Raw genomic sequence first — 23,237 nt, forward strand, 5'->3', positions numbered from 1 at the left:
TGCCTCTCTCCTGTGTTACAGGGTTATGCTGCAGAGATGGACAACCCCTTAATGGCTCATCTCATTTCACCAGAACTGCAAAATAAGAAAGATATCTTGTTTGGGAATATGGAAGAAATTTATCACTTTCACAACAGGTGAGGATTTGCGTTTGGTTCTAAAAACAACATTTGGATGAGATTCTTTACTTTATATTTTAATCTGCTTTAGATTGCTATAAGATACTTACAGAGTTCTACTTGTCTGTATGGCATGTCAACATTGTATAACATAGAAGAGGAAAAGCAAAATATCTATAAAAGATGAGCAAAGCTGTGTGATACTGCATATATGCAGCACACAGGTAGAATTCTGCATTGTGGTCATCTTTCTGAAGGAAGATATTTGGATCTGGTTACAAGATAATTAAAATAGGTTTTATTTGCATTTCTTTTTTTTAATTACTTTTGCTATGGAAAGTGAATTATGGTTCTAAACCACAAATTCTCAACTCTTACACCTGATTGAGAGTGATTAATTTTATATTTCTATAGATGTATTAAATAGTATATAAAATTAATGTATAAGCCCATATTTATTTGTATATATTAAAATATATATTGAGTGACCTCTCTGAAATCTGAATCCTTGCTGCTAGAGAGGTATTTCTTCATAGGATAATATTTAAATTCATAGGAAAGGGAAATTGATTTTCAAGAGAAGTTAAGCATATTAACTAGTTGTTTCTTATTCAGGCAAAACTAGAATGGATGTTTTGTCACTGATTTTTTTATTTGTGTTTTGGGTGGGTTTATTTTTAGTTTTGGGAAGGTGGTTTTTGGGTTGTTTGGTGTGTGGTGTTTGGTAGTATTTGGAAGCAAAACCCAAACACTTTAAACTGTACAAATCCTGCTGCTGAATACATAAGGAAGGGAAATTAAATCCCCCCTTCCTTCTCCAACCCTGTATTAGATTTCAGTTGCAGCAACAGCAAGCTGAAAGAAATTGATCAGGATATTTCTTTTAATTTGCTATCCCCTTTAAAGTACACAATCTAGAAGAATTATGTTTGGTTTTGTAGTATTACAACTCTGTTTCCAAAAGTTTAGAAAGCTAATTGCAAGACTGTGAACATTATGACAACTTTCTTTGATGTGTGTGCTAAGAAAATTTTCTTTCTTGTAGAATATTCTTGAGAGAACTAGAAACCTATGTGGAATACCCAGAACTAGTAGGACGGTGCTTTCTGGACCAGGTATGTGTGGCCTTTTGCTGCCACTTCATTCACAAACCTCTTTAGAGCTGTAACACGTGAAAGTGAGTCTCATGTAGCAATTACCACCACATCCCCTTTGTTTGTCCTTAGCATGTAATAGGTTAAGAATGCAGATTTTATTTGAGAGTTACTGATATTTTCCCCTGTGCAGCACAATTGATTTTGTTAGAAAAAACTACTATTTTGTAAAAAAAAAAAAAAAAAAAAAAAAACCAACCAAAAAAACAAAACAAAACCTGCTTTTTTAAAGGGGAGTCATGCACTGCATTGTTTCACATCACTATAAATGGCTGGTTTACTTGGTTAGATTTCTTTAGTGTATTGTTTTGTTCTTTTTCTTTAAAGAGTACACTTCAACAGAGTAAGTCCAAAACATTTTTGTTCCAAAAATAGAAAGCTATGACAAAAATAAACTTTTTCAATTGGAAATGTACTAAACAACGAATCTCACCTGTAGTATACTAAAGGCTAAATTACAATGTGTGCATGGAAATCAGCCTATTGATGCTCTAAAACTCCTGGGAGGAGCCATCCCTCTCCCTTCTGTTTACTGGCTGCATCCATAGAAATGCTATTTCCTAAAACAGGAGGTGTTTCTGTGCCTGCTGATTTCCTGCCTGGTCTTTTCCTTTATAACTATGGTTACTATGATATTTTCAACAGTCTTTATTTCCTTTTGCTTTCAACAAGTGCTGAAGTCATGCTATTTAACTTTTGAAGTAATAAGGGGGAGCAAACTGCTTGATTTATCTTAGTGTGACTCCCACTATGAGTCACATAAAACATTTGTGAAAACAAAATAAAGGGAAAGGACAAAGTCTTTTAAAAAATCTACACAGTGGGTCTCATGGCTGGGCACTCATAGTGATATTTTTCGTATTGTAGTAGAAATATATTTGTAAATATAACATATGCTTCTTCATAAGGTGTTTAACATTCAACAGAAGCAAAAATTAACAGGAATGTTTTATTTTGCAAATTAGTAGCCATTACAAAATCAGTGATTTTGCAATTCCTTGAGGCATCCTAAGCAAAAAACAATTATTCAATTTTTGGTGGTGGTGTTGGATTCTTTACTAGCATTATTGAAAATGAAAAAAATTATTATGAACTTTGTCTATTAAAGTCATAAGAAGTAATGAACTTTTTGCTTGTCTCCCCAATTCCAGATGGAAGACTTCCAGATTTATGAAAAATACTGTCAAAATAAACCTCGATCTGAAAGTTTGTGGAGGCAGTTTTCAGATTCTGTATTCTTCCAGGTATGCTTTATGCTCACTTGAATCCCTAAAATAATGGTGGTTTTGGTTTTGTTGGGGTCTGGGGTTTTTTGTTTCATTTATTTTTACCGAACCTTCTCAAGAGCAAATACCACAAATACTGATTAGTGTCCTGATGAAATCCAACACTGATTACAGGAATGTCAGAGGAAACTCGACCACAAGCTCAGTTTGGACTCATACTTGCTGAAACCTGTTCAAAGAATAACCAAATACCAATTATTGCTAAAGGTAAGTATTACTAAACTATAATGTTAAGCACATTTTATGCCTTTTTTTTTTGAGTGCTGCTTCTCTCATCCTGCTGGAGAGAAACCTAAAAGTTAGTGAACAGATGTGTAAATGAAAACACACAAATCCCCGTTCATCAGTTTGCAGCTCAGTTCTTTTTTCTTTCAGTCAAAAAACTCCTAATAAGAAAACATTACATAGAGATATCTTGTGTAACTACCTTTGCCCTTAGATTGTGGCCAAAAAGAAGGTGAAAAGTTGATGAGGGGAAAACAGAAGGTCCAAGAAAACCTTGAAATAAAGATGACAGAGTATCTGAAGTAATTCAGTTATAGTCACCCCACCCATATTGCAGAAACTTGCCTTGCTGGACTCTAGGAAATGCACTTGAGAGAGAGCACTGTATGGTGTTTGTATAAAGGATGCTGTTGTGATTCACTTAAATATGCTATACTGAGAGAGCAAAATAAGAGCCAGATACTATCATAAATTTATTTAAAGTATTATGTAACATTTTGCCATGTTTGAAATAAGAACTATTTCTCACAAAGACATGTTACAATTCTTGTATTTAACAGTAGCTTAAAAATTCACCTCAAACCAGATTTACTCTTCAGTTAAAACAGAGCTGTTAACAGCCTTTAAATAATAAATTACTTTAGTCTTGTGTAAAAAGAGGAGAATTATAAAGATTTTTTACTTAAAATAACTTCCTACAGTCCATGAGTGAATTCTTATTTTCATACTGTGAAGTCAGAGGAGTTCCACATGAACTTGCTGCTATGTTTATCTGTATCAAATTGGAAGATGCTGCTTCACCAATAATCCCTTTAGAGAAGGGATTCCTTTTTAAATGTGTAGACAATACCCAGTGCAGTAAGTTTAAATATGTTACTAGCATGGCAGGCCATGCCATAGTTAAAAGAGTAAATTAAGTTTGACTATGTTTTAAAATTTGTTTTGAAAAGGAACAAATGAAAAAACCCTATCCTTTTGTTAGAGGATTGTTGGTTTGGTTTGGTTTTTGGGTTTTTTTTTTTTTGCAATTGTGATGAAAAATATCTTTGCAAATTTAGTCTTGTAAAGTTCTTACATACAGCTTACAAAACCTCTAGATGAACAAAATATATTTGGCTAATGAGCAGGAGAAATGAGAAGTAAATCTTTAGGATCTATTGAGTTCCAGCCACTATTGAACTAACTAGATTATATGGTATAAAGTTTCATTTTTCTAACTTTAAAATCACAGAATCATAGAAAGGTTTTGGTTGGAAGGGACCTTAAAGATCATCTCATTCCAACCCCCCCTGCCTAAAATTCAGTGTTAAAATTTGAGCATTCCTAGTTGCTACTGTTTCAAAAGCTAGGTAAATGAGTTGTCATTCCCTTGCACTCAGGAAATGCTGAAGTACAGTAAGAACTGTGAAGGTGCTGAAGATCTTCAGGAAGCACTAACATCTATCCTGGGCATTCTTAAAGCAGTTAATGATTCTATGCACCAGATAGCCATTACAGGCTATGATGTGAGTAGCAGTATTTTTGCTTACTTTTAACTTTATTTTCATTTCTTTTTTGGATATATGTACAGCATGCCCTATACTATGTACTAATGATGAGAAGAGTGTTTTACAAAACATGCCTTTAAACTTAATTGTGTAATGAAAATAATAGGAAAGGGATCTCTTTATACTCTTTTGACGTTTTCCTGCTATGACTAATATTTTCCTCTGTCTACCTAAGTTGTTTTTCCTTTGATCTTTGTGTAAAACTACACCCAAAACTCTCAGTTCCCAAAAAATAACAAAACCCAAAACCATACATAAGCAGATTTGGAGCAGAGTTTGGGGGGAAAAAACCAACCAACCAAACATGTATTTTGCTTCCCTTTCTCTGTGCCTCTGCTACTGGTATTCTTGACTGTAAAATCCTGCCTGAACAGTGCTGGCCAGTGAAAATTATATGTAGAAATTCAACACTGACTTCATTGCATTTCCAAATTCAACATAAACACTGATATGAGAGATTATTGAGAACAACAGACTTCTAAAAACCTGTTCAGAGTCTGTATTTTAATCTGATGTTATCTCTGTAGTTACAAATATCACTGGTTTGTTTTTTTTTTTTGTTCCAGGGAAACCTGAATGAGCTAGGCAAGCTTTTAATGCAGGGATCCTTCAATGTCTGGACTGATCATAAAAAGGGTCACACAAAGGTGAAAGATTTGGCACGCTTCAAGCCAATGCAGCGACACCTCTTCCTCCATGAGAAAGCAGTGCTATTCTGTAAAAAGCGAGAAGAAAATGGAGAGGGATATGAGAAAGCACCTTCATATAGCTACAAACACTCCTTAAATGTAAGACACTGATCAGTCCTGATGGTCAAGGTACCGAGGGCTTAGCCTGTAGTAATATTCTATCTGTGCAAACCTGTGTAGCAGCATTGTACGGGGAACTTCACTCTCAGACAAGCCTGACTGGTGCTGCAGGTCTGTGTTATTTTGCTGTCTGTCCAGCTGAATGGCAATTGCATTAATCACACAGAAAATGTAGGGAAAGGTAATGTGAAAATCATGAAGGGTTTGTTGGTCTGGATTTTAAAAGCCACATTTTACAAGTCAGTCTCAGTCTAATGTATCTAAACCCTTCTTCCCTCCAAGGTAGCCAGGCTGATACAAAGAACTAAATCTCTTGTCTCCAACACACAGATCACAAATTGTTAGCTATTCTTTTCCTTGTGCAAGAAGCCAGATGGGGTTTTCCTTTTCAGAAATAAGGTACCAAAGAATAGCAGTAGCTTCCCGCTTCTCTTTTTAACATAATTGCAATGCAGTAGGTCAGCTTCTGTTCTCTTTGCTTCCAGATGGCTGCAGTTGGAATAACAGAAAATGTCAAAGGTGATGCAAAAAAATTTGAAATCTGGTATAATGCAAGGGAAGAAGTTTACATTGTACAGGTAAATAACATGGCACTACATTAAAAAAAAAAAAAAAAAGGGGGGAGCAGGAGTCTAACCCTAAGAAGATCTGGAGTTATTTTTCCTGTTATATCACTAATAGAGTGTGATGAGTAAATGCAGAGAAAAAAAGAAAACCTAAATCATATTTCAATGGAAGAGTCTTCTTGGGGAAAAAAATAGTCACATCTTACAATGTCCACAGAGGAAGTTGTATACACCATTACTATAGCTGTCACTGGAGTAGTGGGTGGCTTGGGAGATGGGGTTTGGCTGCAGCACAAGCACAGCCTCTGCCTCAGCCTGTTCCAGTGGCTACAACCAGTTTCTGGTCATGGAAGCACTGGAGAGGGAGCTTTGTCTGTCCCTCTTCAATGATTCCTCTGAGGCTATGCTTTGGCATGCAACTATTTGTGTAATAACTTTTCTGTGCTTGATGGTTGATTGTATTTATTTTTGGGTAGGCACCAACCCCTGAAGTTAAAGCTACTTGGGTAAATGAAATAAGAAAAGTGCTAACAAGTCAACTGCAGGCATGCAGAGGTAAAATACTTTGGAGATTCTCTTTTTTATTTTTCAATCTTTTTAAAATCTATTTTCTCTTTGATCTTCAGATCCTGCCCTGTAGATCTTCCCTGTGTAGGACACAAATCAATTTTAATAGTTCTTTTTCTTTCCTCCATTACAGAAGCTAGTCAGCACAGGACACTAGAACAAACACAGAGCTTACCTCTACCACTGCCAGCATCATCTTGTGCAAGGTAAATATGTTTTCACATCATCTTGTGAATATACTAATATATCTGATTTGCAGCTCTTCATTGCTCCTACCCCTTAATACTGGTCCTTGTGTTTTAATGTTTTGGTTTAGTTCTCTTCCTACTATAAAACTGTAAAGCCTGGAGTTTATACATCTCCAGAACTGTTAAACTGAGCAGCAGTAGCATGTGTTTTGCCAGCTGATAGAGAATGCCACTGAAATGTAATTTTCTGCACCAGCAAAAGTCCTGGTGGTATTATGTGTCTGCTTGTTGAGCAGCTGATTATATGCATTACAGTCCAGATAAGAGAGTTTTATGGAATAGCTTTTTTCTACCTTCACTGTTATTTTCCTTTACTTTTTCATTCTTTTACAATGTCATGTTACCTTATTTTTGTCTTTTTCATGGCAGTATCTTTTCTCTGTCTCTTGTTCTTGTACTCCAATTTACTTTTTTTAACCAAAGTAATGTGTCCCAGTGTCCCAGTTTTTGGATGAAGTTTTTTCTTTTTTTCTATCCTTCACCATACCAACCTATATATTCTTCTGTTCCCATCTGTTGTTCTGCCCTTGCCTGACACCTCTTTTTAATCCTCTGCTACTCAGTCTGGTTTTTCATATGTGTGTGTATATACCTATCCATAAGCCCATGTGCTCATATCCATATGGTGTGTGCTCAAATATGTATTGGTAGCTGTTTGCCCTGCATCTTTTATGCATCTGCTTATTGCTCAGGGAGAATTTTCCCAGCTCCATTGTATTTGTGGAGTGTCTTTCTCTATCCCATTCCCAGATGGAGTTGTGATGGGAATCCACTGCAAGGTCCCTCATTTGTTCCTGTATTAAGAGCTTCTGGGAGGCAGAGTTTATTCCTTTATCTTTCTTCTTTTATTCCTAGTACATTTAGGAGGAGCCTGTTAGCTGCAAGTGAATGGAAGTTGTCCTGAGCCATCTTTGCAGTAACTCCCTTTGCCATGGTACATGTGATTGCAGTTAGTCAGGAGAGGTGTTTCTCATTCATATGTTCCCATGGTCTTTAAATGCACAATCACCAATGACTTTTTCAGTCCTGGAAGCTACAGTCTGAGAAGGAGCAAATAAACAGTTTTCAGCTTATATATCTGTATGTAAAAGCCTGTGATTGGATTGATTGTCTTCATTCTCTTCTAATAAACAGTCCTTCACGAAACCACATCAGAAATACCAAAAAAACGGAGGAGAAAAAAGCTGATCTCACAAGTCTAGAAGGCTGTGGCACTACAGTAGCACCAAAGTACCCCGAGAAAGGCAAAGGTGAGTTTGCCCGTAGATGTTGTGGTGTTGAATTGCAAGGAGCATGCCTGCACTGCAGATGCACAGGCAGATCCACCAGCAGAGTAGCCACGGTAGCGCAGGGAGGCAGCAGGACTCCTGAACGAGCAGACCTTTGCTGTTTTCAGCCCTAGGGCAGCCCACCCACAAAGTGCTGCCCACACTGCACCAATGTGCTGGCCTTTAGCTTGGGATTGCTTTCTGCATTCCAGTGTGCAGTGTGGACAGGCCCAAAGCTGTGTTGAATGGATAGTAGCCAAAAGCAGGTGGGAACTATTTGTTACAAGGCAGAATTCTGCAGTAGGTCTTCTCTTAAAGCTGCCCAGCTTCTCAGGGTTCTTTTTCTCTGAAAAAAATTCTTGTCATTACTTGATGTAAGAGGGAGGTTTTTTTTTTCTATTCTGGTTTTTCTCTTTAATTTTTTTTCCCATCATGGAAATTATTTATTGAACCAGTGGCAGAACAAGCCCTTGCACAGGGAGAACAACCAAACACTTGTGTTGTACGTGGACTTTCAGTTGTCCCTTTTCATTCTAACATGCAGGTTCCCTGACATAGCTGCAAATTACTTTTTGCCTTGATCTTTTCATGGCCTTCTCCCTTTTCTTTCTGTGTCTCTCTCTTCCTTTGTAGACAACACTAGCTCTACCTCAGAATCCTCTGTACTGTCAAAAAAGCGCTTTACACTGCAGGGCTTTACTAACCTCAAAAGTCAGAAAGGTAACTTAAAAATAAGGCTAGACTGTTTTCTGTGTAAGGCTGTAATTGAAGCATCACCTTGTATGTGTGTGTAGTGTGATAGGTTTTCAGTGTACACACTAGCTTGTTCTTGCAAGGTCAAGCTAGGTTCCTTAGTCGGTGCCTCTGACAGGGAGATTTCAAGGGAAGCCAGCTCCAGAGTGGGAGGGGGAGATGCAGATAGGAAAAGTGGGGCTGTGGAGATGCAAGAGAAGGAGTGTGGTTTCCAGTGCCTCCAATCTCACTGTCAAGGCCAAGGACGGAGTTTATAGTGCCCCATTTCTGTACAAAAACTAGAGGAAGAAGTTGTGTTCTGACCAGACACGTGGCCTGCTCCTAGCTTCGGTGGATCTGCCCCAAATGCACTTGTACTTGGCAAAAAGGAATCAAGGTGATTCTGTGAAGGTTTTATAGAGGATTTTTTTTGCATCCTTGCTAACACAATTCTCAAAGCATAAATAATTACAGCAGAATGTGTCTGACAATGTTGTTTTGCTGGATAGAAAAATAAGTAAGAATTTCCCTATTCTTCCAGAAATGGTCTTTGCCTCTTTTTTCCTAAAACAGGCAAAAACTGTTTGAGACTTTTCTTGCTTCCTCCTGCCAAGTAATCACACTGGTACAGTCACTTCTTGCTTTGAAGAGCTGTCTTTGAACAGTCTGAATTGCATTAAGATGATGGCACTTGTTGAACAGCATGGTATTTTTTTCCCCATAAGCATCTTTCCAGAATGCCTGTTTAAAACCCAATTACCTTTGAGTTCTTCCTGGAGAGACTCTAGGGTTGTTTATCTAATGCTATTGAGGTAAGCACTAATGTTCCATGCTTGCCTTGACAGAAACTCCATCTCCTTCTGCTAAAAGCCAGACATTGCCAATGATCCTTCTTACAGGACCAGGTATTGCTGTAGCACTAGATTTACATAAAAATGATTGCTTAATTTGGTAATGTTTATCTGAAATTGAAGTTAATTGTATTCAGTTGATGTCCAGTCAATTTAGGAAAGTTTACATATATTTTCATCTATTACTGTAAAATAGATTTGTCAATTTATCTTAAAATATCTTCTTATAAATAGTTAATTCCTTCTGCTGCCATGCACCAGTGACAGCTAAAATTTTACTACAGAAATCCACTTGTTTTCCAGTGTAAACTCAAAGGTATTTAGCATGCAATCCACCTATTCTCTTTTTTCCAGTTCTTCAATATCTCTATTCTCTGTTTTTTACCTATTCATCCTCCTACAGCTTCTCCTACCAGTCCTGACAAAAAAGCCAAACGGCAAGAAGTAGTGAGTGACCCAACTCCTTTTGGTTTAAGAGGTACAGTGATGCCACATCTTGTACTCTACAAGTACCCACACATCCTTCGTGCAACATGTTACATCAGAGTGCTGAGAATACCTGTATGATGCTGTTGTGTGCAGGAGTATTGACATCAGCTATGTTTTTCCAAGTGGATCTATATATGCTGGTCTTGATAGCACAACTGATTGCAGTTTTACCTTGGTTTAAATAAAGTAGCATATGGGTAACTAGTTTTTAGAAGACAGGGGGAAAGCGATCTGTTGCTGAAGAAAGAGCCAGAAGCCATGTGTTTAATAGAATTACAGGGCTGTCCAGCTACTCTGTGACCATGGTTTTCCATGTGTTACAATCCTTGCCACTAGGGCCCTTGTGGAGAAGATTTAACTTCTAAAAAAAAAATTCCAAAACTCAGATCACTGTCATGAGGAATTTCCGTATTAGATCTGCATTTATTCCTGCAGACACAGCCCTGTTGCATCTTTCTTTGGGTGACAGTTGGCAACTTTTACCACCCTGTGAATCACAGATGACTTAACTGAGCCCCTTGCAGCAATTTGCCTCCTATCCTCCCAACTCACAGCAAAGCAGAGAATAGGAAAGTACTTCAATAAACAACCCATTTCTAACCAGCAGGGCTGATGGTGAAAGTTTGAGTACAAATCCCTAGGGCTAATTAACTAAAGTAGTAGAGAGTACAAGTAGAGCAGTCCCTCTCCTCCCAACTCTTTCCACCACCATCTCCTTTAGAAAATACTAGTCTAAATGCGAAGCTGTTTCAGTCCCTACCATCAGCCTCCCCTCCAGGTTTCTTAAGTCTTTGTTTTATCTGTGGAAATGGTGCAAGCTCAGCTGCTGTGCTGGGGAAACTGCAACACGATTTTTCACCTTGCTGAGCAGCAGGCAATGTAATCCTGGGCTAGACACGTGCAGAAACACCACAAGGGTGGATATGAGAGTTACAAAGTTATTCTTCCGCAGGTAGCAGGCAAAACTCTGAGATCTCCAGGTACCATGGAAATCCTGAGGGCCCAAAAATGTCCGAAAGAAAAGTGTGTTTTATGGCCTTTTCCTCAGGTGCTGGAATTTTCCAAGGAAGAGAGTCCTAGATCATTGCTGATTTACAGTAAAATTATTGTGTCCTTGAAACAGGCTTATCTGATTTGGTGTTCTGTCCCATCTAGAGTAAGAAGCATCTTACTTTATGAAACAGCTAAACCAATTAAATAAATTTAAAACATCTACTAACTCCTCCTTCTGTCTTGCACCTTCCAGTCGCTTTTCTGGCACTTTATCTCTTCTCCTTGCCCAGTTGAAAAAGGGATAAGCAGGGAGCTACCCAGTCATTTTGGGATGAAACTGTGCCAGGTGATGGCCACAGCAGAGCTCATGACCCCATTCATTTCCTTTCACTGCTGTATTGCTCTGATTTATGCTGAGCTCAAGGAATATGAACTAGTGTCAGAATTACATGTTGCAGGCTGATCATAGGTCTTTGAAGAAACCTGTTAGATTATTTCTGAAGAGAAGCAGTTAATGAATTCTTGGTTTCCCTGGCATTGTTATATCTGAAATAATTTCTGAATAACCTTGTCATTTCTCAGGACTGCCTACCCTTTTCCTACCTTCCCTGCCTTTATAGGGAGCTCTGATATAGTCTCAACCTGGAGAACACACACACACACGGATGGAATGTACATGCATAATTTCAGTCCCATAGTTTGCCAATATGAATTCTACCATAGTAATCACCTCCCTTCCCAGCAGGAGATGGGCTTTTATATAGACTTGTTGATTGCAGAGTGCCAGCTTGTATGAGGAGTAGTATCCTTGGTATGGCAGGATCAGGCCAGTCTGCTCTTAGCACATCAGCACAATATAAGAAAAGAAAGAGGCTGAGGAACAAGAACTGTTACCCAAAATATATCCAAGCTGTTACCCAGTGAGTATGAGGTTACAGGCACTTAGAGTGATTTTACTTTCTTTTTCTTTTTATGCATTACCAATCCATTGGTACTGTTTCTAATGAGAGCTTGGAGCAATTAGGAGAAACCAGGTTTTCTTTTGTTGCATTGCTCTTAACTTAGAAATAACAGAAATGGTTTCAGCTGTGTCAAACAAGCCAACTACAAGATGTAAGATTCCAAGGAATTTTGATAGAATACAGCAGAAATTTATTACTCAGTTTCTTCACGGAAAGAAGTTCATTCTTAACTCTCAAGAGGGCCAAAAGGGTCAGTACTTCCAATCTTGTGCAGGTCACTCAGCAGCATAGGCAAGGTAAAAGTCCCACTCTTTTTGGTGTGCTCTGGGTGTGATTCCTTTCTATGGTTTCTTTGGCTTTATTCTGATGCTGCTCAGGTTTTTCTAATGCACTGGCATGACCAGCTGTGTGTCAAATGTCTCAGGAGCAGTTCAAAGCAAAAATATTTTCTCAATTCAACTAGCAGTTACATAAAATGGGAGGCTTGTTCTTCCTTTCATTTTTTTTCATTGAGTTTCGCTGTTGATACTATTTGGCTTGAAACAAAAGCTTGTTTACAATACTCATCTCTTTTATTATGACTTTTTTCATTATAAGCTCAACGCATTTATTAGCAGCTGCTGAACTCTGTATAAAACATCCCACTAATAAAACCTAATGTACTTTTATTTGGAAGAGGATTTTGTGCACTCTGGATATGATTCAGCTTTATGAATAAAATAAATTCTTCACCCTGAGAGTGAAAAAACAGTAAATGACAGGCAGGAGAATGTTGTTGTGGTGTTTGGTGCAGTGACTTTACACCAAGATAGTTCAGAGCACTTAAGTATTCTTGCATCAGCCTGAACACTCTTATGTAATGGGCTGCCTTGTCAGGTGAGGTACAGAGTGCTTGTAACTTGTGTGGAAATTTTTGACTGTTTAAGGAGACAATGTGTGAAGGAGGCAATGCTTATCTATCCCTTATTCCAGCAAGCTGGTTAGGTCGCTTTGGGTGATAACCCTGTGTGTTCAACCTCTTCCCAAAAAGTATATGTTCCTGTCTTCTGCTTCCTCCCAAGAAAAAAGATTATCTATCCCTCATTTATTTTTGTATAACATATATTTATTATACAAATATTTTTATATATTTGCTTTTCAGTTGGAAATTTGCATTCTCTCCATTAATTTCACTTTATATTAATCCAAAGGGTTAAATTCACTGCCAATGCATTTCCACAACTCCATTTACTCAGATGGAAACAGGCCAACTTTCACCAGCGGTGAATTTCACCCAGTGACTGTAATAACCTCCCTGTGTCAGTTTTTCTCCTGTTTATGTTGATCACTTACGAGCTTTTCAGTGGGGAGAACCTTTCTCCCAGTCAGTGGCTCACTGCTGCCAAGTTAACTGTTGGCTGTTCCTTCCCTGAGGTTGGGCCAAACCATCCCATTCTCTTGATGCATCCGAAGAAAATGACGGCTGGTCTAGTGCTGAAGAAGCGCTGAATTCATCGGATGCGGAGGAAGAAGGAGGAGGAGGAGGGGCAGGCGAGATGAAGCTGGTAACCAGAAATGCTTTCCTATGCAGCTAAGGAAGTGCTACCAGCAGCGTGTGTGGCGGGATACAGGAATGCTTTTGAAGCTGCAGGAGGGAAAATGTCTGCCTTGAAATGCTCAGCTGGGCAATATTCCCAGGGCAATGGAGGAGAACTCCTTCTCTTAAATCAGCCCGGTGTTTGTACCTTGGGGAGGTCCCTCGGTGCCTTTGCACACCTGCAGCCCAGTGAGTCGTGGCTGCTTGTACCATGATGCAATCAAGTGATGACAGGTTCCGTGACCACGTCAATAGACTTCCACACAGACACCATGGCGCAGATTTGCCAGGTTTTCTGTTTCTTTTGGTTTTATTTTCTGTAACCATATGAATTAATTGTTGTAGGGGGAAACATTTCACTGAATGTTTTTCAGGATATGAGAATAAATATATTGACTTTGCATGTGTTCAGTCAGCAGAATTTTAATGCCACAGTATGTATATTTTCACCATATTCAGCATGTAGGTACATGGGAAAGAAGGGAAAAGTGTTATAATTACATAACAAAAGCTGTAACATACCTTAAAGTACTCAACAGAAATAATTTGTTTTCTTTCCTCTGTGTGCATTTAGACTCCTGGTAAATATACAGTTGTGACTGATTATGACAAAGGAGTTTCTGAAGAATTTACAATGAAAAGTGGAGATCTAGTTCAACTGATTCGTGAAGGGGAGGATGGACTTTGGTACGCAGATCTGTGTTTGGAAATTTTTATACGCAGAACTGTGTTTAGAAGGCAGATGTTTAGGGCAAAAGTTTCAAAGACATCAAATGAAGAAGTCTGACTTCTAATTTTTATATTTTTTTTAGGTTTGTAAAGAACCTGAGCAGTGGTAGAGAAGCTTGGATACCAGCAAACAATCTGCTGATGCTCATAGGCAACTCAAAATCAGCTCAATCTTTAAGCAGCTCTGGTAGGCTCTGTATTTTAAGTGAGATTATTGTCTCTTTGAAGACTCCTATTATCAAAGAAAGTAATGAAAAACAACCACTATATAATATTTTCTTGTGGTTTTTTTTTTCTCCCTTTCTTTTTCCAGAATCAGGCACTGCCTCCAGCAATTTGAGCACATCATCAAGTTGCAGTGATAGCTGCAATGTCAGTAGCACCAGCTTCTCTGACATTAAAGGCTAATATGAGATGTTCATCCCACCTCCCTGGAAGGTAAATCTGGAGATTGTCATTTGCTGCAGAGTTCTGGACATTGGACTTCATTGGAAAACCACCAGTACTGTGTTGCCAGCTCTGAGTATTTTTAGTGATGACTTTTACAGGTTCTCCCAGAAGATCCCAATGAGAAGTGCATGGAATGTAAAGTTGTAAATAAAAGTTAAATGATTTGAAATAGGATTTTGTAGAGGTTTCTGCTCTGAAGAGCTGTTACCATAAAGTGTGTTTTCTCCTTGACACACGATCAGATTTCTGCAGAACTGTATCTTTTTGTAACAGCCAGAATCTGAATGTGAGCAAACAAAATGTGTTCAATGATAAATGCTCATTGTAAACAAATAACATAGCAATCACTGTACAGGATAGGTATGAGGAAAATAAATCCAAGTTTACAATTTCTTCTCCCCAAGAAACCCTTTCTCCAAGGACATACCTCAGTCAATGCAGTGAATAGGACTTTCATGGCAACAAGGAAGAAGGTTTGGTCCACCCTTTCCTCTTGGATTTTCAGGATATTTTTCTGCTCCTTAGAGGCTGGGATGCAGATATGACCAATTCACTGACTACAACAACATCAAGAGAAACTGTTACTTTATCCCTTCCAGCATTTTAGTGGCATGTGCAATGGAATTGCCCTTTTTTTTTTGTTTGGCCTCACAACCAAATTCTTTACCAAGATCACTGTTTACATAGCCTTGGCAATTTAGTAGTATCTTTTTCCTTATGCAGGTGCACAATGAAACTCAAATGTTCTTATTCACTAAATGATTTTTTAATAAACAGTAATTGCATGGTTACTTTCAGCTCTCACGACATGCAGTTACAGGCAGAGGAAACTATTGTAACTGCACTATGGATCAGGAGCCATCAAAGTTTCCTTCAAACAAACCTATGAGGGCTGGAAATCCAACATATTTTTAGTCCACAGTGTTTGTTCCAGATTAATTGAAAGAGAAAAAAACCCCAATGACATAATTTTTCTATAAAGGGGAGCACTGGAGAAAAAAAATTAAAGAGATTGGTCAGATTTATGCTACAGATAAGTATTTTAAATTTTTTAAAGGAAGGGTGATGCTAAATTTTCCATTTTTCAGGGTATGATGCAAGCCAATGTTGTGAATTTTCACTTTGTCAGACATTATTTGCACACCATCCTTACAAACAGTACAAAACTAAGTGCATGTATAGAATACTGTATCCATCTCTCAAATGTTTTTGCTTATATGAAAACAGGTTTTAGCTGATTCATGCACCATAATATTTAAAAATAATGGGGACATGAAGAGCATAACTTTTCAGAAACACTAAGCACAGCAGATATGTCAATGGGAACTGCTGTTAATCATCAGACTCACTGATGGCTGAGCCCTGAATTCTATCTTTATGCCAGAATTTTATGTTTTAGAGGCTTCAGATTAACTTAAAGTGAAAAAAAGTTAAATGACAAACACTTCTAAGAATGATGCAGCAGCAACCCTACCCCAGAGGCAATCAAAATTCAGCTGACCATGGTCAGCACAAATTGAAGCATGTATATACACACATCAATGTGTGCACATATGTATGTGCATGTACATGCTTGTGTGTGTGTATATCTGCGTGTGTAGATATGTATATCTGTGTAGATATGATGTATCAATGTAAAAGATGTATTTATAGTCTCCATGCTGCTGAATGTGTCACTTTACAATTCATAAATACTTAGTTTTCTTGCAGTACTGCAATATAAATGCTGATCAGGGTTTTACTTCAGGCATCTTTTTCAACACAGAAATCCTCTGATTTTTTTTAATATTCCATATAATTCTGTGCTGACCAAGAATATTTAGTCTGATATTTAGCAATGGAATATCAACATGAGATTCAGCTTATCTTCATCTATGTAAGTTATTTTGTAAATTATCTGTAACATAATTTACTTATATATTGCTGTCATTGCTTGGATGGGACTGTTGTTTCATTTCTCACTGCAGCCTCATTTGTGTTATTTTAATGGTTTTTCCACATCATTGCACTTTAATACAACCCATTTCACCATTTCCTTTTTTACTGCTGTTGTGAATTAGAAGTTCAAAGTCAGAGGTCTCTACTGTAATTAATTTGAATAAATTTCAGCGCTTCTTGCTGAATGCCTTTATATAGACATGCTCTGGGGTTTATTTTGTCTCACAGTCTTGAAAGGTTTTATGGGTATCATATTAAAACAGAGAGAGGTTCTAGGATTTGGGACAGAAAACTAGGTCTGTGTGTTCAAATCCTCAGTCTGCTCATTCTGGCACCGTCTCAGAAAAACACTATTTCACCTTTGTGGTCATGTCTCATTTAGAATCATGTGCCTGGCACTAGGGAATTAAAGCCTGTCTGCAGGCTCAGGATAAAAAATGAAAGTCAGTGCCAGGCAATTGGACTGATTCCCTTTTTCCCACACTCCCTTTTCTGAAAGAAAGCACATCACTGTTGTGTTTTCCCAAGGAAAGCCATGGATCCTGTGGTATTAGCAGAGCAAGTTGGAGGTCTGCATCTGGCCATGGCTGGGTGAGAAACAAGACACTACATTCACCCTTGCTTCATCTGAAGAGGAACATGCTTGTACATTCAGTGAATGATGACTTTAAGCACCACCATGCCATGCCAGGTGAATTTCATACTGACGGGAGTGATTTGGGCTGAGCTGTTGGTCATGTGCATTACACGATCCAGTTATGGTGTTACTAAGACTTGATTGCATTTTTTTTAGTCTTGATATGGTCACCATAACAGTTCCCTCTGAAATAGGTAGTCCTACTTTTCTGAGCAAAAGGAGGTCCAGCCTTTTTGAGTAGATCCACATCATACTTGTTTGAGCAAAAGAATGAAAGAATTCCAGCCCAAATATACCTTAGTAAAGAGTAAAAGTACAGGGTTTTCTATATAAAAACCTAATAATGATTGGTTTTTTAGATCACTGTCTCAAAGTTGGGGCACTAATTGTTTCATAGATACAGAAGTAGTTTGCTAGTTGGAACATAAAACATTTTCTCCATCCTGCACAGATGTTGTCATCGAGCAAAACCGAGGAAGTTGTACCATAACTCATTTACATCATCTAACTCAAAATGACAGGAACTCCCATTCCTCTTCTCAGTGATATGTTAGATGTTTCTATGACTCCTCTGTGAAGGCTGGAGTGCCCACACAAGTCCCCAGAATTAGCAGCCTCCCTAGAGGTGTGTGGCAAGAATCGGATCTGCCTGGTATAATGAAGCAACCCAAATTCAGGGGTATTCAGGTAAACGTAATAAAATCCCTTAATTAAGAATGCAGGAATAGAAGAGACAAATTCTGTTGTTCACTAAGACCTTGTAAATGTGTGGTTAGAGATTGTATTACCAAAATAAGACATTTAGCTACTGAAGTGTCTTCTCTGGGCATTCATTTGAAAGGAGGTGAATTTTTATTTACTCCCAATCTATTGACAGGAGAGCAAGGTCCCCAGCTACATTTAAAAGACTATGGATTTGCTACTGGTGCTGTTGTAGCTGTGATGGCCTCAGTCAAGAAAAGGTTTTTAGCAGAGTTAGTATCTCTCATTACCAACTGAGTTATGTGGCATTAAACAGACAAACTTTGGAGCACACTGCCTTTATTATCTTTTTCTTCCTTTATTCTCTCTGTAATTTCAGATAGCCTACTCAAGCAGTAAAAGAACAGAAAGAAATAATCCACACCAAAATTTAAAAAATTTAAGCTTGTATTCAGAATTTGTCACAAAAACAATTGTCTTCCCATCTTCTCTTCCCTCTTTATGAGATTAATTGGGGTACAGAGCTCTGTTAGACAGGCAGGTAGTTTTCTCCTGGACTGTGGTTCTATTTTTAGGTCTAAATGTCAAATAATTTGCTTTAAAGTTTAGCAGCATAATAGTCATATATTTATAGAGCATAATATGTATATAGCAGCATAATAGTCATAAATTTATAGATTTAATAACAGAAATTTACTTGCTCAAAGTCTTTGCTTTTAGTCAGTTTGATCAATGACTGATGGCAAGTTCCTATTGTAAATTCAAGAAGCAGATTATTCCTAAAGCTTTCTTACCTAGACACAGTTTTGTCAGCTTACTCAAATGATCTCTGATAGCCTCTTCAAATGGAATTAATATTGATTTGTTTTTTTAAATTGTTTCCTGACAGAAAAACTCATATTGAAGTGACCAGTGACTTGTTGGATCAGATCAAACTGCCCAGTTCCCAATAGCTTCCATACATCTCTTCAACCCAAAACATGAAACTAAAACCAACAAAATTGTAAGAGCACTTCTTTTAAAAATGTCAGCAGAAAACAAAGCAAATACAAAGAAGGACATGTTCTGGGACATCATCATGTCTTCAGGCTCATGTTTCTGCTTTCAATTTTATTTTATAGTATTAACATTTTCATGTTTGATTTTTTTAACTGTCTTACTTTTTTAAATAAAAAAAAATTGGCACATCAAAAATGATCCTAAATCATATTTTCTAAAGAGCTGTTCCCAGACTGATTCTAGTAGCACCCATGAGCAGCAGAGGTACATGTTTGCATTAATATATATTAATGTTTAATTAAACAGCAGTTCATTTTAGTTAGAATTGCTCAGAAAACATAAGCCAAAGCTGAAGGCAGCACTGGCAAGGAGATTTATAGAGCAGAACTACAGGGGAAATCTCATAAACTAGAGCAAGACTGCACAAGAAGGAAAACAAAGTAACACATAGGGATGTTCTGAGGAAGAAAAGCAAACTGGTTTCTCCTCTGGCTGGTGACATGGTTTAACCCCAGACAGGACATGACCATGCAGCTACTCACTCCCTCCCACCCAGTGGGCTGAGGAGGAGAATCAGGAACAGAAAGGTAAAACCTGTGGGTTGAGATAATAACAATTTAATAATTGGAACAAAGTAAAATATAATAATACTAATGCTAATAAACTAATGATACTACTAGTAGTAGGAGAGAGAAAGAAAAAAAAAAATACAAAGAAAGGAAAAGTAATGACTATGCAATTGCTCAGCACCTGATGACCAGTGCCCAGCCCAGACCTGAGCAGCAATCATCCCCTTCCACTTTATATACTTGGCATGACTTCTAGGAAAGGAATAGCCCTTTGGCCAGTTTGGGTCATCACTCCTGGCCATATTCCTTCATGGCTTCTGCTGCAGCTCCTCACTGGCAGAGCATAAAACTCAAATTCCCTCACTTAGGGTAAGCACTACTTGAGCAACAGCCAAAACATCAATGTGCTATCATTATTCTCATACTGAATCCAAAATCCCAGCATTGCACTGAAGAAGAAAATTATCTCTGTCCCAGCTGAAACCAGAACAGCATCCGACCCTTATTTCATACCACTTGTGTCATGCTGGTTCCCACACTTGCAAATACCCCATCACCTTTCCCATCTTTTGCTGGATATGCACACAATTACCATTCTCTAAGTCTATAGGCCATCCTTATAAAAGTCCACTGAATTCATTCAATCCATGACCCCAGTCCTCATCTTTCATAATTTTTCAGGGCAGGGAAGATGGCACGTGGTGTTGGATTGTTGCATGTTGAAAACAGTTCTGATTCCACCTTCACTGTGCTACCATCAGTTGCATGATGTGAAGAGGGGACCCTTCCTTCAAACATCCAATGCAGCACAAGTAACCAGGGTGCCAGGAGGAGCTGAACTTCAGTACCAATCACTTCCAAATCTGCTTCAACACCTTCATAAGCTGCCAGTAGCTCTTCATCAGTTACAGTATAGTGGGCTTTAGATCCTCTAGAGTCAATGTGACTCCATAAAGATCAGTCTTGAGTCTCCCCTGGTATTTTCTGCCAGAGGCTCCAGGTAGGACTGTCTCCCCTGTCTTTGGTGTACAGCACATTCTTTACATTTTGCCCTGTTCAGACTGGCTCAAGGGGTACAGCATTAATATCTCTTTCTTTACTTGTCTAGAGGCTTGATGTTCAGGGCCCCACTTGAAATCATTCTTCCTGGACACTTGAGAGGGCTGACAATCAGACTGCAGTTTGGAATGTGCATTCTCCAGAAACCTGCAGCACCTAAGAAAGCTTCTATTTCTTTCTTGTTAGTTGGTGAAGACATTGCTGTTGTTTTATGATCACATCCATTGGGATGTGGCAACACCCTTCTCCCTGCTGTATTCCCTAAAGTTGCATCTCCTGTGCAGGTCCCTTGACCTTTACTTTGTCTTATGGCAAAACTATCATTCAGAACGAGTTAGACTATTTTTTCCCCTTTCTCAAAAACTTCTGCTGTATCGCCCCACACAATGATATCCTCAACATACTGCAGGTGTTCCCCAGCTTCACCCTGTTCCACTGCCTTTGGATCCATCCATGGCTGATGGTGGGGCTGTGCTTCCTCCCCTACGGCAGTCAACTTCAGGTGTGCTGGACATCTCTCCAAGTGAAATCAGCTGGAGTGTGAGTAGCTCCAATGCTTGTTAACAGAATTTGAGTAGCTTCAGAGCCTGTTGGTGGAATTTGAATCCGTTTCCTCCTCGAGCAGGGAGAAAACGGTAGCAGTAGCAGTGCCTGTCATGGGGACTGGGGCTAGGTGTAATTATTAATAGTTCCCAGCAGATGGCTCCTGAAATACGAAGGGACAGCGATACTGAGAACACACCGGGCTAGTTTCACAGCCAGCGGTTCTTATCAGATCAAAAGCCGATACGAGGAAGTACAACAGAACCCAGGCCTTGAAGGCGACAGACACCAAAACAGCAACAAATGCTGCAAGTAAGGTATTGCATAACACAGCCCTGAGAACAAGCACAACCACTCTGGTGGCAAATAAATCAGCATTGTAACCAGTGACTATTAAACCAATGCAATGAAGGCTTATAACAAACTTGTTTTAATACTCTCTGGTCAGATCAGTCATCATCTCAACTTTCCAGGCCCTATGCTGAGGACCAAGGAGACTGTCATGGTTTAATCCCAAACACCAGCTACCAGGCTGCTGCTCAATGCCAACCTCCCCATGAGATGAGGAGAATCAAGAAAAATGGGTTGAAATAACAACAGTGTAATAATTGAAGCAAAACAACTATTAATAATAATAATGTAATAATATTACTAGTATAGAAAGCAAAGACACAGAGAGAGAGAACATGAGAAACAAGTTATGTACAATACAATTGCTCACTACTCACTGGCCAATACCCACCCTACTTCCAAGCAGTGATCATCCCCTCCCAGCTGACTCCCCCCCAGTTTATATACTACATATAAGTATAAAAGCATGCATATAAGCATGAAATTCTGTTATATGGAATATCCCTTTGGCCAGTTTGGGTCACCTGTCCTGGCTGTGCTCTCTCATTGCTTTTTGTGCAGCTCCACACTGGCAGAGGATGAGACACTGAAAATATCCTGACAGGAGAAGCTCTGCTCAGCAACAGCTGAAATATCAGTCTGTTACCCTTATCCTCACACTGAATCCCAACCACAGCACTGTACAAGCTACTGAGAAGAAAAATACCTCTATGGTAGCTGAAACCAGGACATTTAGGGTCTAAGACTGCAAGGAATGAAGAAGTCTCCTATAAAAACACAGCTCTTTAAGCAATGAACAGGCCCAGCTGAAGTTAGTAGGAAACACCTGTGAGATGAGATCTCTCAGTACAAAGTTCTTAAACAAAGAGAAGGAATGTAGTCCTGAAGTGCTGAATCCTCAGTGACCCTTCTCAGGTTCATCCCAATGGAGCCTAATTGCATTCATTTTCTTGGAAAGATGGTCCCCATATGAACTGACCCTTGTTCCCAGCACCTGGGCTTCTTCCAGGGCTCTAAAAATAACTGTTTGGCTGTATTCCCAAGAAATAAAAGCAAAACCTTTCAGGTTTAAGGGATGCCAGCAGAGGAAGGAAGGCAAAGGGAAAATACTGCAACAATCTTGTAAGGATGTACAGAATCTGCACATTACGAAGAAGATGGAGGTTGCAGAGGTGCTGCGATGCCACTGTGGAGTGGCAGCCACCCCACCATCCCTGGGAGGGAGATGCCCACCTGTGTAAGGAAATAAAGGCAGTGGGGGGCATAGGTGCAGACTCAGCCTGGCCTCAGGCAGTGAAGGCAGAACTTCATTCTCTGATCTGCATGGCACACAGATAGGTGGGGCTAGATCATTCCAAAGAAGATGAGTTAAAAAGAAATTTTCGAGCTTAGTTTTATTCTTGCTAATCTGAAAATGCATTTGCTATTTTCAACTCCCTGCCACAGGCAAGTGAACAAGGAGTAAGGGCTGTGTTGGCAGGCTGAGAGGTATGGAGACGGTTCCCAAAAAGCAGCAGAGGGCTGCTGTAGCTTCTTTTGCATTCCAGTAACTGGCTTCCTTCCTCTGCCTGGGACAGGACGTGCCATCTATTCCCACCATCCCAGGAACTGGGCTGCTGGGAATTAGCCAGGCTGTGATCCAGAGAAGTGCCTGGATACCGCCTCTTGGGAAAGTGACTTCAAAACAGAATATCCAGCTGTGTGTACTGCCCCTAAACAACAGGACTGCATGGAAACAACAGCCAGGAGCCTGACTTCCCTAAGCAATCACAACTTCTGCAAGGAGTTATGCTGAACATTGGCACAAAGTAAACATCCAGCTGTTGATTTCCTTTGCTGTAGCATTCAGATGCAGGGCTGATGCTCTT

General features: G+C 39.0%; 1 protein-coding gene and 1 long non-coding RNA gene across 15 annotated transcripts in view; one reads left to right on the forward strand and one right to left on the reverse strand.

The window, feature by feature from the left end:
* The window catches only part of MCF2L (MCF.2 cell line derived transforming sequence like), a 141,607-nt gene extending 124,905 nt beyond the window's left edge, over window positions 1-16,702 (forward strand). For 8 of the 14 annotated variants that reach the window (XM_068180199.1, XM_068180189.1, XM_068180195.1 and 5 more), the window contains 17 exons: window positions 22-137; window positions 1,165-1,234; window positions 2,425-2,517; window positions 2,674-2,766; window positions 4,164-4,289; window positions 4,898-5,119; window positions 5,626-5,718; window positions 6,183-6,261; window positions 6,407-6,479; window positions 7,656-7,771; window positions 8,423-8,509; window positions 9,367-9,426; window positions 9,776-9,850; window positions 13,230-13,360; window positions 13,967-14,079; window positions 14,205-14,308; window positions 14,435-16,702. In XM_068180199.1, the coding sequence (XP_068036300.1) occupies window positions 22-137; window positions 1,165-1,234; window positions 2,425-2,517; window positions 2,674-2,766; window positions 4,164-4,289; window positions 4,898-5,119; window positions 5,626-5,718; window positions 6,183-6,261; window positions 6,407-6,479; window positions 7,656-7,771; window positions 8,423-8,509; window positions 9,367-9,426; window positions 9,776-9,850; window positions 13,230-13,360; window positions 13,967-14,079; window positions 14,205-14,308; window positions 14,435-14,529 (1,746 nt within the window). In that variant the 3' untranslated portion in view covers window positions 14,530-16,702. The remainder of the gene's footprint in view (window positions 1-21; window positions 138-1,164; window positions 1,235-2,424; window positions 2,518-2,673; window positions 2,767-4,163; window positions 4,290-4,897; window positions 5,120-5,625; window positions 5,719-6,182; window positions 6,262-6,406; window positions 6,480-7,655; window positions 7,772-8,422; window positions 8,510-9,366; window positions 9,427-9,775; window positions 9,851-13,229; window positions 13,361-13,966; window positions 14,080-14,204; window positions 14,309-14,434) is intronic. The other 6 variants (XM_068180196.1, XM_068180197.1, XM_068180192.1 and 3 more) reach the window with 3 other exon arrangements.
* Window positions 16,703-19,118: 2,416 nt separating this feature from the next.
* LOC137468455 (uncharacterized) overlaps window positions 19,119-23,237 on the reverse strand; it is a 224,167-nt gene continuing 220,048 nt past the window's right edge. The window contains exons 2-3 of the long non-coding RNA XR_010995946.1: window positions 21,894-21,981; window positions 19,119-19,441 (exon numbers count right to left, since the gene is read on the reverse strand). This is a non-coding gene — a long non-coding RNA (uncharacterized lncRNA). The remainder of the gene's footprint in view (window positions 19,442-21,893; window positions 21,982-23,237) is intronic.

Source organism: Anomalospiza imberbis, chromosome 2 (assembly GCF_031753505.1).
Source record: "Anomalospiza imberbis isolate Cuckoo-Finch-1a 21T00152 chromosome 2, ASM3175350v1, whole genome shotgun sequence".
NCBI classification, from domain to species: Eukaryota; Metazoa; Chordata; class Aves; order Passeriformes; family Viduidae; genus Anomalospiza; species Anomalospiza imberbis.